At 46.7% G+C, this 14,608-nt stretch overlaps 1 protein-coding gene across 1 annotated transcript in view; it reads left to right on the plus strand.

Annotated features, from left to right (window-relative positions):
• Positions 1 to 3,215, plus strand: part of PIP4K2A (phosphatidylinositol-5-phosphate 4-kinase type 2 alpha) — a 153,398-nt gene extending 150,183 nt beyond the window's left edge. The window contains exon 10 of the mRNA XM_029077738.2: positions 985 to 3,215. Within this exon, the coding sequence (XP_028933571.1) occupies positions 985 to 1,077 (93 nt within the window). The 3' untranslated portion in view covers positions 1,078 to 3,215. The remainder of the gene's footprint in view (positions 1 to 984) is intronic.
• The last annotated feature ends 11,393 nt before the right edge of the window (positions 3,216 to 14,608 follow it).

Raw genomic sequence — 14,608 nt, forward strand, 5'->3', positions numbered from 1 at the left:
GAGGATTCAGGGTGACTGAACTCTGAAGGAGATTGAACCCAGAACCATGAATCTGGAATTCCCTTCCAGGTAATTGAATCCCAACCCCTGAGAAGCACACGTTCCCTCAAGTCCTGGGTTTACAGGGTCTTGATCAGTCTCCTCTCTCAACACTGTATGTTGGACCACTTACAGGGTTTGGGGAATTGTTACCTACATGCTTGGAAAGGCACGACGCTACCCAAATGAGGGCAGAGCACTTAGAGGAGCGGTCGGAGGGAATATGAGATGAGCTTCCTGTCCTTAAGGAGCAAAGAGTCCCCTCATGGCAGACCTTGATGAATACACCATAGCTAAAGGAGGGTGGGAATAAGTGGAAATAAATCAGTTAATAAACAAGAGGTAATACCAAATAATACCAATAATTCAATAATACCGAATGCAGGGATGGCTGAAGGGAATGGTCTCGGAGGAGGTGGCTCAGTCAGTCTTAGGGGTGGGCATGCCCCAGCCCCACAACACTTACTTACATTTCTGTAATTTTATTTATACTGACCTCTGTCTCCCCCTCCAGACTGTAAGCTCATTGTAGACAGGGAATATGTCTGTTATATTGTTCTGTTGTACTCTCCCAAGCACTTAGTACAGTGCCCTTCACACAGTTAAGCGCTCAATAAATACGATCGACTGATTGACTGCAGTACGGGTTAAGGCTTGAGCTGTGAGATGTAGGAGTCTAGAGTGAGGGGGCGATTCAGAGATTGATTTTAGGAGAAGCAAAGAGTCCACACAAGGCTGTAGTGAGAGAAGAGAAGAGGCGGAAAAGAGGATGCTCTGTACCAACCAGTAAACTCCACTGATGGGTGGGAAGGCGTGCTCATACAGGCCCATGAACTCCATGGGTAGAAGTCCTGGTTAAAACAATACAGCTTTGTTTTGATTTCTGCTCCCACTCAGAAATTCTAACACTGTCTCTCCTGTTTCTTTCCTTGGACACTGGCATAGGCCGGCGCAGAAATCTCAACCGTGAATCCAGAACAGTATTCCAAGCGCTTTTTGGACTTTATCAGCCACATTTTGCCCTCCCATGCCGCATAGGATACACCGGCGCCGTGGACGCAGCAGCATAGGAAAACAAGAAATGGAACTCAGTGACATGCACGTCTTTGCAGAAAGCAAACCTCCTTGTTTACATCTTCTGGCCAAGATGACTGATTTGGGGGCTACTCGCTTGATCAGCTTCCTGATATTCCCAGCATAGTTCTAGCTACTTCTGACTCTTTTGTGTGTGCGCGCAAAAAAAAAAAAATTAAATAAAATAGATCAGCTTATCTCAGCGTGTTGCGATAGCAATGCTCTGACATAACTAGCTGTGGTGGAACGAGTGTGTGTGTGGGTGGGTGTGTTTGTGTGTGGGTGTGTGTGGTGTGTGTAGTGAAACAGATGCACGTCACACTGATGACGTTGGCATCAGATTGTAAACTGTGGATCAGTTTATCTTTTGAGTTGGGAAACCCGAGACAGTATTCATCATCATCATCATCATTTTTTTTTTATATAAAAAAAAAGAAAACTCCCTGCAAATGTATCCCTGCCCCCTGCACGCTGGCCTTCCTCAATAAGTGTAACTTTTAACCCCTTGGTGTCGGACAGGTGATCAGATTCCTCCGTGTTTGTGCCACCACAGTGTTTTGCCTCAGCGCCTCGTGTCAGGATATTCAGACCTCCAGGTCGGAGTTCACGCCCCCGTCCTAGCCCCAGGCCGGCTCCCCACCCCAGTCACCACCGGCTGTCTCCGTGTTTTCACCTCGGGAGCCGCCCTCTCACGGAAAAAAATCTGCTCGTTTCTCTTTTGTTGCCTGGAGCCTCTTCGTTGTTCCACTTCTAGCCCTGCCAAATAGGAACTAATAATGCTTCAAGGGAAAATAGCTTATCTGAAACAGGCGGAGTTGTGGGCGAGAGGAGCTGCAAGATACCTTCTACTTTGGGAAAAGCGAGCACGGAGAGAAAAATCTCAGTATCTCCGTGACCGAATGAAAATCCAAATGGAAAATGCTTCTGCTGTACCGTTGATTTCACAGTGGTATTTTAATCATGAATTCTTTCACAGGCACCCTCGATCTTACTGTTTACATTATTAGGAAAACAGGGATACTTTTGAATCTAAAATTTTGTGTACAGTTTGCGATTTTTGAAGTTTACATGTAAAGTTATTTTGCAGTATGGACGAAACAATGTGTATCATCTCTCGAGGTGTATCACGCAGTCACGTGTTAGTGGGAATGTTTTATTCCAAGCCCACCGTAGTCCGTCTTTTCTGATAAACTGAAGGTTGTTCGGCTTTGTTTCCTCCAGATGTTCTTTATCAAGGTAGCCCGTTTTCCGTGTTGAACCCAGACCTGGTTGAATAAATCCATTGCCTAAAACTGTGCTGATTGCGTTTAACCTGTGGAAAAGTTGTAGACCTTAAATCATGACCTTTGCTGCATTTTCTTTATGGCACCAAACTCAGAAGAACTTGATCTGCTTACAGGATATCTGTCATGTCTCCACCACTGTGCTGAAGCTGTGCCTTGATGATTCTTTGTGTAAACCATGAGATGATTTTTGTAGGCCCTGTTACAAACCTCCCCAGCCTCCACCAGTAACTTATAACCTAAACAGACGCAGAGTGCCAGGGTGCCTTTTTTCCAATAACTAAATGTCAGCGCTGTTAAGACTGCAACGGTGCATAATGTATGTCGTGTTTGATTTCAGAGAAACACTGAAAATGGCAACAAATCACAGTATCTTCAAGGGCCAAAGGCAGTTTCACCCCATTGCTCTGTACTGATTTGGACCTAGCCGTGCTACTCTTCCCATGTAATGTTAACAGCGCTACAGTGTAGATGTGTACAAATCTCTATTTTATGTATTGAAATGAGCTGATGCTGTGGTTTGTGTTGGCTTTTTTGGTGTTGTCTGGAGTATAAAGCCGGCAAGCAGAAAAAGCTGAAGTTAAACGAGGTACCTATACATTAGGTAGGGACTCCTTTCATTGCTTTTGGAATGTGATCCACGCTTTTGGAAGTTGACAAAAATCCATCCTTTCTGTCTGCATCGGTCTCTGTCTCCCGTTACTGTTGGTAAACTGTTCATTTGGACAGAGTGAGGAAATTCACATTGTATCGCCTAGTGCTAAAATTACACTCCAGACCCAAACAAGGCTTTATCAAATAAAGCACTTTGACGACTCACGTGGTAGATCTTTTGTTCCTCTGTCGCAGCCGGGGAAGCATCTTTGATGCTTGACTCGACACATCATCCAGATAATTAGTCCTGAACCCTTCCTTCTGTCCCATTTTCTAAATGGCTGTCCACCCTTATTTGGGTGGCTTCCTGTGTGTAGTTTCTTTCTGAGGAAACCTTCAGTAGGCTTTCCCTGATAAGTAGTGTGTTAGCAAACACCCTGATGGTCCCAACCTACAATGCGATTTTTTGAAAGGTGGGAAAGCAGGAAAGAAGTCTCCACTGCTGATTACTCTAGTAACTGATTAATTGATAACTGCAACAAAACCAAATGATCTACAGAAGAGGAGCCTCAGGGTTCCATAGCCTTATGTGATCACCAAGGCCAAACTGATAAACCAAGGCTTTTTGCTCTCGGACAGCTCGTGGGGCTGTGCGTCTTATGGATAGAACCCTGCAGTCCTAGAATGGTGTCAGGAAAAAAAGCAGATTTCTCTCTTCAGCATCGCTCAGTTGCCTTCTGCATCACTTCTAAGCAGTGGCTGGATCCATTCAGTGCCCTCCAACCGTTTTTTTCTAACACTGATCTGGTCTCGCAGTGTTCTATCCCTAAAGAAGCACACTATCGGAAAAGGGTTCCCTCATTCTTCAGCCGGGCTCCATTTAATACGCAGAGTGAAATGTGTTAGGTGAGAAACATCAGAAGAAGTCAAGCAAGATGCTTTCCCCAGTTAGAAAATGACCCTATGGGTGGCCAAAAAATTCCTAGAAAAATAGCTGTTTGCAGACAATGATTAGGAGTCAGGGGATTCTGAACACAGGCAGTCCTTGACTTCAGCTGTTTTGAGTTTTGACAAAGGGCGCTTTCAATTTACACCTTGTTTCAACTCAACATCACATGGGTTTTTGACTCTAAAGCATGAGTCTCCTTTATGGCACTAGTTTTGGGGTAGGGGTGGGGGATACCAGGAATTGGAAGAACTAGGGAAACTATTTTCAGAACTGGGATATGGGGGATGTGGGAGGACTGAAAGAGAGAGGAAGGGATGGAGGAGGGGAGGGGGGAGAGTCACCAGAGAGAGCCGACACACCCATTTTACTTCCAATAAAGTAAAATCAATCCTATTTATTGAACACTTACTGTGTTCGAGCACTGCACTTGACCAATAGACTTGGTAGATGTATTTCCTGTCCACAAGGAGCTCACAGTCTAGAGGGTCATTCTTCTAGGAGTAAAAGTCAGCAGCCCAATCCTAGAACCTCTCAGATAATGTAAATATCAGCTAAAAGCATTTATTGAGCACTTCTGAGTGCAGGTCCTTATAACTGTGCTTGGGTATGTGCAATAGGTTTTCATGGGTCTTTCACCCATTGTCTCTGAGAAGGAGTGTGGCCTAGGAGAATGAGCATAGGCCTGGGGATCAGAGGTCCTGAGCTCTGCTATGTACCTGCTCTGGGACTTGGGGCAAGTCACATAACTTCTGTGCCTCAGTTGCCTTATCTGCGAAACTCTCAAATTAGTGCTGCCTAGTGGATAGCACATAGGCCTGGAAGCCCGAAGGACCAGGGTCCTAATCCTGGATCGTGTGCTGTGTGACCTTGGGCAAGTCTGTGAAATAGGGATTAAGACTGTGAGCCCCATGTGGGATATGAACTATGTCCAACCCCATCAGCTTGAATCTACCCCACTGACCGGCCCATAGTGAGCACTTAAGAAATACCATTAAAAAAATGGCTCCACCACTTGTCTACTGTGTGACTTCAGTCAAGTCACCTAATTTCTCTGTGCCTTAGTTACCTCATCTGTAAAATGGGAATATGAACTGTGTCCAACTTGATTATCCTGTATATACCACAAAGCTTACAGTGCCTGGCACGTAGTAAGCATTTAACAAATAACTTTTTTTTTTTTGAAAAAGTGGCTTTAGTCAGCCTAGACTTCCTTTGAAAACACTCTGCAGGGTGAGCACAGGAACCAGAGAAGCATGCTATGGGAGTGATTTGAGGGGAACACAGAATTTCTGTTTGCCAAATCCCACAATCACAAGGTGAGGGGCACCCATTAAAGCTGGAAAGTGGCAAAAACACTTCTTCATCCAGTACCTGGTGAGAACATGGGAATGATTCCCACAGGGAATTGGGTCATTCAAGTACAAGTGGTTTCTAATAGAAAAGGTTGGGATACTAAACGGATATCCAGGCACTCATCAGAGGGCTCCTCCAACTTCCCCTATAGACTGTAAGCTTGTTATGGGCAGGGAACGTGTCTGCTAATTTGGTCGCATTGAACTCTCCCAAGCGCTTAGTACAAGTGCTCAATAAATATGACTGATCAATTCCCGTTGCCTCCACATCACATGGAAACTCCTCACCATCCACTTAAAGGCAATCGAATGGCTCTGCCTCTATGTTACCTTGCTGATGTATTACTACAACCCTAGCCCACAGGCTTTGCTCCTCTCACACCAACCTACTCACTCTGGCTCCAGTCTCATCTCTCTCACCACAACCCTTCGCTAGCATCCTCCCCCGGCCTGGAACTCCCTCCCCCTTCATGTAGGACAGACCACCACACACCCCATCATCAAAGCCCTACTAAAATCATATCTCCTCCAAGAAGACTTCCCTGAATAACATATTGTTTCCCCATCTTATTCACACACACACACACACACACACACACACACACACACACACACACACACCCCCATCACCTGTTCACTTGGGTCTTTACCCCTTAAGCGCTTTGATACTCTCCCTACTCCCAGAGCACTTACATACATATCCTTGTATTCTGCTACTTCCCCTATTTGTAAAACATTTGTGTCCATCTCTCTCACTAGATTGTAAAATCCTTGAGGGCAGAGGTTGTTTCCAACTCTATTGTGTTGAACTCTCCCAAACTCTTAGTCCGGGCAAAGTAAACATAATAAACACTCAATAAACACCATTCATTGATTGATCAGTAATGCTCATGTTCTTATGAGAAGCTGCATGGCTCAGTGGAAAGAGCCCGGGCTTAGGAGTCAGAGGTCATGGGTTCTAATCCCGGCTCTGCCACCTGTCAGCTGTGTGACTTTGGGCAAGTCACTTAACTTCTCGGTGCCTCAGTTATCTCATCTGTAAAATGGGGATTAAGACTGTGAGCCCCACGTGGGACAACCTGATTAACCTGTACCTACCCCAGCGCTTAGAACAGTGCTCGGCACATAGTAAGCGCATAACAAATACCAACATTATTATTATTATTATGAGACTCTCCCACTTTTAAAGACTTCCAGAGACGGAATTGTCTCCACCTCTCTTAGTGGAGAGGATAATCTTACAGCTAATCTACAGCCTTTCTGGTGCTGGAAGCCTTCCTTCTGGAGCTCTTTCTGGTTAGAGATCTTGGAGGTGGGGGAATCTGGATTTCATCCCATCTCTGCTGGCTTGGGGGCTGAGTAAACTATGTGACGAATGAGCACAGCTTGATTTTTTTTTTCCACTGTATTCATTAAGCTCTATGTGCCAGACACTGTACTAATTACTGGGTTAGATACAAGTTAATCAGGTTGGGCACAGTCCCTGCCCCACATAGGACTCACAGTCTTAATCCCCATTTTACAGATGAGATAACTGAGACACAGAGAAATTAAGTGACTTGCTTAAAGGTTGCCCAGCAGATACCTGGCAGAGCTGGGATTAGAACACAGGTCCGTCTGACTCCCAGGCCCCTGCTCTATCCATTAGGCTACACGGCTTCCCTAATCATATGTCAGAACTGAGTGCATTTTACTCGTGTGACCTATTGGAAATACCTCTTCTGCCATTGCACTAAGCAGGTTGTTTTATCCAACTAAGCTGCTCCATCCAGAAGAAAAGCAGTTTCATTTCCTCCAGTCCACAGGAGCATCTGAGGTTAGGCTAAATGAATGGTCATTATTTTCCCCAAACTCCCCCGGTGGTGAAAACTTCTTCCAGGAAATGTTTTTTGGTCTGACCCTCTAATGACGTTTCTTACGGCCCTTCATTCAAATTCATTTTGTTCTGCATTTTCTCAGCAGGCAGGCCCAGAGTATGGCAGGGGAGAAGGTCAGAATTTCAATTTCAGGTCTGAAACACCAACTTCCCCTCCCTGCTAAGCTCTGAAATTGCTTTCTTCCTTTTCTGCTATACATGCAAAGTCAGAACCACCCCAACTAGATGATGATAAAGATCCCTCATCTGGAAAACCGGGTTTCATCCCACTTCCAACGAGGTCTCTTCGAATAATGACGGTGTTCCCGGATGCTGCTCGGTCCAGGGTGGTGTGCTGTACTGTCTGGCTTCTCTGTTTGGGCCCTGCTTTTCTGCCCAGTCATTTTCAGAGTTATAGAGAAGGCCAAGGGAGGCTTCTTGTACTAATACAGGAGAAGGATGTAATTTGTGGGACCCCCCACCCTTCCGGCTACTGCCATGCCATCCCCAGATTGCAGAATGCCTCAGTATCAGATGGTAAAGTCATAGCCAGAGTGGGTTTTTTAAATGGAATTTAAGCGCCTACTATGTGCCAGGCACTTACCAAGCGCTGGGGTAAATTCAAGTTAATCTGGTTGGACACAGTCCATGTTCCTCCATGGGGCTCACAGTCTTAATCCCCATTTTCCAGATGAGGGAACTGAGGCCCAGAGAAGTGACGTGACTTGCTCAAGGTCCCACAGCAGACAAATGGCAGAGACAGGATTAGAATCCAAGTCCTTCTCCCTCCCTGGCCAGGGTTCTATCCACTGGGCCATGCTGCTTCTCTAAGCTGCTTTAAAACCCTTTCACAATGGGCCTGGCAAGAAAGTTTCAGGCAAGGGAGCTGAAGTATGAAGCCACCCTAGAAGTTATCGAGGCATTGTACAAGGAGACCGACTCCTCTGCCAATAGTCTGAAGGCCCCACCTCTCTGGGGGCCGAAGCCAAATTTTCATAGGGAGGGTTTTGAAAGGAGCAGTTTGACCCAGGGGAAAGAGCACAAGCAGGGAAGTCAGGGGACCTGGGTTCAAATCCCAGCTCTTCCACTTGGTTGCTGTGTGATCTTGAGCAAGTCACTTAACTTCTCTGTGCTTCTGTTTCCTCATCTATAAAATAACAACAACGATGGTACTTGTTGCGTGCTTACTATGTGCCATCCACAGTACTAAGTGCTGGGGTGGATACAAGGTAATTAAGTGGGCCACAGTTTCCCCGTCCCACATAGGGGTCACAGGCTAAGTGAAATGGGAATAAAATATTTGCTCTCCTCTTCTACTTGAGAATGAATTCCATATGGGACAGAGACTGTGAAAACTGAGCATCTTCTATCTACCTCAGTGATTTCAAGTGATTGGCACTTAGTAAGTTCTTAACAAGACCTGCTACTATAATTATAAAATTTAATTTTGGCTTCCCATGCTGTATGCTTCACAGCAGTTCCTGGCTGGAACCACTGCATTAAACCACATCCCCTCTAGATTACAAGCTCCTTGCGGGCAGAGACCATGGCTAAAAACTCTATGATACTGTATTCTTCCAAGTACTTAGTACACTACTCCGCATATGGTAAGTGTTCAATAAATATGACTGCTTGATAAAAGGAGTTTCACATGGTACTGTATTTCTGCCTGTTCAAAGTATTCCTAGGGGGGGAAAAAGGTAGAGGAGCCAATTTGGGGTTAATTTTAGTCTGAACCCTTTTTCCAGTCACTTCTCCAAGCCAAGTCCTCAAGCAGCCATATAACCAAACACTTGGTGACTGGTCTGCTAATCAGACAATCAAGCATGGCACTTGCATCCGTCAACCTCAGGGGCTTTACGCATCATCTCATAAACTATCACCCATACTTCTCTGCTGCTATTCTTTCCAATGGGAATATTCATTAAATCTCAACTTTGGCCATTATCCTACTTTTTCAAGCACTTAGTACAGTGCTCTGCACAGAGTAAATGCTCAACAAATAAAATTGATTGATTACCCTGTTTGGGACAGCCGGTTCTAACGCGATTGATTCCCAAGGCCTTCACAGAGCTCTCAACTGATTCAGCTCCTTGTGGGCAGGGAACGTGTCTACCAAATCTGTTATAGGAAGCAACATGGCCTAGTGGATAGAATACAGGCCTGGGAGTCAGAAGTACCTGAGTTCTAATTCCAGTTCTGCTACTTGTCTGTTGTATGACTTCAGACAAATCACTTAACTTCCCCGTGCCTCAGTTGCCTCGTCTGTAAAATGAGGATTAAGAGTGTGAGCCCCATGTGGGACACTGACTGAATCTAACCTGATTAGTTCATATTTACCTTGGTGCTTAGAACAGTGTTTGACATGCAATAAGTGCTTAAAAAAATCATTACTGTTATAATTACATTGTACTCCCCCAAGCGCTGTGCACACAGTCAGCATTCCCTAAATACCATTGATTGATTCATTCATTCAATAGTATTTATTGAGCGCTTACTATGTGCAGAGCACTGTACTAAGCGCTTGGGATGAACAAGTCGGCAACAGATAGAGACAGTCCCTGCCGTTTGACGGGCTTACAGTCTAATCGGGGGAGATGGACAGACAAGAACAATGGCAATAAACAGCGTCAAGGGGAAGAACATTTGATTGACTGATCCTGGCTGGAGTTTTTCATCAACTATCTTCCTTGAACTGCCCCAAACACTTTGGTCCTACCTTGGCCCCGGGTACAGAAAGGAAAAACTTCAGTGTCTAATATTGAAGGGGAACTTCTGAGAAGAGTCCTGTCGTTGCCTACAAAAGTCCCAGTTTTCCAACCCCGCTTCTGAGATTTTTCCTTTGCCCAGCATAGGACGAGTCATAGGGGTTCTTCTCGGGTCTATCTTTTGAGCACAGCCTCTTTGGCCAGTGCAACCCCGCTCCAGCTGGAATGATCCTTTCAGGCAAGGGGTATGTGTGTGTATCGGGGGGAGAATGCAGCACCCTCGGGAGGAACACCCCGGGAGCTGTCCAAGTGGGCCGTTGTGAGCCTTAGTCACGCTGTCTCCCTGGCACGTGCCTGAACTCAAAGCCCCATTCCCCTCCCACCAAATGACTAGATGAACAGGCTAGCGGATACAAGAGATACCTACAAAAACAAAAGGCAAAACTAAATCCAACTAGAGCCTTGGCAATACCCAGCCACTTATTAGCCAAAAGGGGCCAGCTTCTCCCTCTATTGCAAGGGTTCCCTTTTCATATTCCTCAACAGGTTCTCGCACTGGTCTTTCTGCAACTCTGCAGGTTCTTCTCAACTCTCATCTTTTGCGCTCAGCATCCTTTGGCACTGAGAGGGAGTGGTTCATCTCTCAGCACCCTTATCAATCATATTTACTGAGTGCTTACTGTGTGCAGAGCTCTGTACTAGGCATGCTTACAAACTACAGCTCTGAGGTCTCATCTTTCTGCCTTTCTTTCATACCTCTATTTTCCTCACCTACAACCTCTTTCCTCAAGGCCTCAGGAGATTGACTCTCCCTAATTCCAAGTGGGGTTCAACAATTAACTAACCCACCCTGCTAAATGACTTTGGTTAGGATGAGTTGGCTAGGCTTTTAGCTAAATTACCTCTCCCATCTCTATTGTATTGTTGTAGAACTCTTAATAAGGAACTCCGCTAAGCTAATGGGTCTCAGGTACATTTTATGATTTCTGTCTCCTCTGTCATACAAAACCCACTAGTGATCTCCGGAACTTATATATTCACACCCATCTCAGGCACTTTTGTCTGCATGCTAATCAATTATGTCCACGGATTATTAGCAAGTATGTTGTTGCCTGTCTTCTCATTTTAGTGTAAGCTCTGTGAGCAGGGAATGGGTCACTTCTGTTTTGTACTTTTGAACTGCCCATTACAATGCACAGCAACCAGTGGGCCCTGAATATTACTACTGCCATCACTGTCTTCTTATGCCAGTGCATCATGACATTTTATTAATTTTTTAATAGTATGTGCCAGGTACTGTACTAAGTACTGGGGTAGATACAAGATCATCAGGTTGGACACCGTCCAAGTCCAACACGGGGTCCACAGCTTTAATCCTGGGCAGGGAATGTGTCTGTTTATTGTTAAATTGTACTCTCCCAAGTGCTAAGTACAGTGCTTTGCGCACAGTTAGCGCTCAATAAATATGATTGAATGAATGAATGCATTTATAGATGAGGTAACTGAGGCACAGAGAAGTGAAGTGTCTTGCTCAAGGTTACACAGCAGACATGTGGCAGAGTCAGGATTAGAACCCCGGTCCTCTGACTCCCAGGCCCATGCTCTTTCCACGAGGCCACAATGCTTACAAAGGACAGGTATTGGAAGACCAACAGATGGGCAACGGGTCTGTTGCATGCCCAAGTGACATCAGATGTTAAGATCTTTGGGGGACCCAACGCCAGCAATAGGATTGCCTATACTGAGCCCACACAGCTCTGATCCTGTTACTCACCTGTGTGTAAACTGCAAGCTCCTCCTCTAGACTGTAAGCTCATTAAGGGGAAGGAATGTGTCTGCTAATTCTGCTGTACTGTACTCTCCCAAGCGCTTAGTACAGTGCTCTGCACACAGTAAGCACTCAATAAATGCCACTGATGGATTCCCAGCCACCTCCTTCTCTTAGTGTTGCTCTTCTTCCTCTTTTCCCCTTCTGGACACCCCTGCTCTGGCTCCTGCCTCTCCTATGGCCAAGCTCTACCAGCCAATCACAGACCGAGAATTCTCTCTGAGCCAAACAAAGCACACTGTGGCGACCCAGTGTATACCTAATATATACCGACATGTATATATACCTAATATATACCGACATGTATACCTAAATGGATCAAGAGATTCACTGTGATATAAAAAAAATCAAGGCTGTTGTGAGGCAGGGCAAAGAATACATTCTGCACATGGCCCTGCCACTGCAATCACACCTGTCCCTATCCATATGTCTCAAAATTAAATTGTAGGTGTCTTCCACATTCCCTACAAGACATAAAGCTAGAGAGTGGATTTGGTCTGGTCTTATTAAAAGCATATTTTTCTTCTTATACCTTCATGATTCTTTCCATTACAGAGAACAGAAGACGGGAAAAAATGCGGGTAGAGAATGCACACACTACCTCAAGGCCCAGCAAAAACGTTCTCACTGTGGGAGTTCTGTAATGCGCCTGGCCCTGCAGATTTATGAATCTTCGCCAAGAGCATGGCCTCTCCTGCGGAATCACATCTAGATTCAGGAAGGTCTGCTAGACAGGGGCATGGATTGGCCTACCCTTGGATGTAATGGGAGAGTCACCCCGACTCACCCAAGCAGGCTTTGTTGTAGGGTTGCTTGTGCCACGGTGGCTGAAATGTGTAGGAAAGACAACCGCAATTCAAAGTGCAGATGTGGCTGGTTTAGCCAGCCACAATCGAATGGAAACTGTGTTTCAGACCTAAGCAATGAGAATTACAAGAGGTACTGGAAGGACCTAATCTGTAAATTGGGGATTAAATCCTCCTCCCTCCGATTTAGACTGTGAGCCCCATGTGGGACAGGGACTGCATCCAACCTGATTATCTGATCATGTACCAGTGCTGACTATGTACCAGTGCTCGGTACATAGTAAGCACTTAAATACCATTAATAAACTGAAAAAATAGGGTTTTAATGTCACATTTCCCAGATGGACCATGGTCTGCAGGAAATCTGTGGCTTCTCTGTCCACTAAGTGGATAGAGCATGGGCCTGGAGGTCAGAAGTACTTGGGTTCTAAACTCAGCTCCACCGCTTCTCTGTTGTGTGACCTGGAGCAAGTCACTTCACTTTCTGGGCCTCAGTTACCTTTCACTGGAAGAGGAGAAGAGGTAAATCCTACCCACTCTCCACAGGAGATGCAGAAAGGTCAGGCTAGATGTAGCCATCCACACACTTCCCATAAAGCCCCCAGAACTCGTCCTGGGACTCTTCCACTGGACCACGTCTTCAGAGGGCAAACCGAGCAATGGGCTGGGAAAAGCCTTTCGACCCCGAAGAGGCATTCCGCTGATCTGCCAATTCCGGGCGACGAGGGGTTCGGTACAGCCCTTCCTGGCGCAGTCTGACCCTAATGGGCTAGGGAAGGGAGAGTGTGTTCCACATGAACACAACCTCTCTTCCTGCCAACTAAGCCTTCACCCCTCCCCTGCTGCCAAGGCACCGGCATCGTCACCCAGACGCCCGGAGTCCCGCCGGGACCAGGGATGCCAGCACTGGGGGCTCAGGGCTGACTGAGGGCTTCGGACTTCTGGACCAGCTGGTGGGGAGAGGAGGGGAGGGAGAGGTGGACGCTGGCACAAGCAGTAACCCACAAGGGGGCTCCATTGCTCTTCTCAGGCCTACCCTCCCTGGAATCTTGTAGTGAGCCCAGGCCGGTGGTCTTCAATGGCAGGAGAGGTTGACGCCACCATGGATGTGCCCCTGTTTTGTTTCCCCCCTCCTCACACACACACACATACCCCACCCCACCCCCAGGATGGTACCAAGTTCCCCCACCCCAACTGTAAACTGGGCCCTTCAGAAGAAGCAATAGCCCTTCCAGACCATTCGGAGCCTGTTTAGCGCACGGACGTCTACACTGTGCAAAAGCTGCTGCGATGTACCCAACATCCCCCTAGAGGCGTGAAAGAGTTAATGCTCCCCCCAAAGTGCCTGATTTCCTCCTAAGAAGGTCACCTTTGGAGCCCCGGGAGAACTGGACTCTCTGATCCTATCTGTCCCTTTTCACACCCTCACATGTGAGCGGGAGGCCCACTTGTGCTTGAGCTAAGTGAAGGTCTGACCGACAGACATTACCTCATCTGTGGGGGCCCCCGGGCCGCAGCGGACGTGTTCTCCATTCTCCGTCTCATTCCACCCAATCTACTCCACGCTCTCCATGGAGAGTGGCGAGAGTATAAATCAGATCCTTGTTTAAACCCACGTCCCTGAACCTCTGTCTTCGTTTCCTCCCTGCTTCCAATGCAACAGATCTGAAGTGGTGCGATTTCTGACTGTGGAATCCAACACGGGGCTGTTTTCACGGGGCACCTGGAGATGACCTCCCACCCACTAACTGCAGGGAAGATGCACACCTCTCCCGGGAGGATGACGCTCCAACACAGCTGTTTCTCAGCTAACTCTGGGCTGTGCAGGGAGTGGCAAGTCGTAGAGCCAATTATGACGGATGCCAATGCTACTGGATGGAAATGCCAATTTGAGTACCGCTCCTTTCCTTCCAGACTACCTGAGACTTCAGGTGTCTTGGAACCAAGAGAAGCAGTATGACCTAGCGGATAGAGCATGGGCCTGGGAGTCAGAAGGACCTGGGTTCTAATTCCAGCTCCACCACTTGTCGGCTGTGTGACTCGGACAAGTCACTTCACTTCTCTGGGCCTCTGTTCCCTCATCTGTAAAATGGGATGAAGACTGTGAGCCCCATGTGGGC

The sequence above is a fragment of the Ornithorhynchus anatinus genome, chromosome 13 (assembly GCF_004115215.2).
Source record: "Ornithorhynchus anatinus isolate Pmale09 chromosome 13, mOrnAna1.pri.v4, whole genome shotgun sequence".
Classification (NCBI taxonomy): Eukaryota; Metazoa; Chordata; class Mammalia; order Monotremata; family Ornithorhynchidae; genus Ornithorhynchus; species Ornithorhynchus anatinus.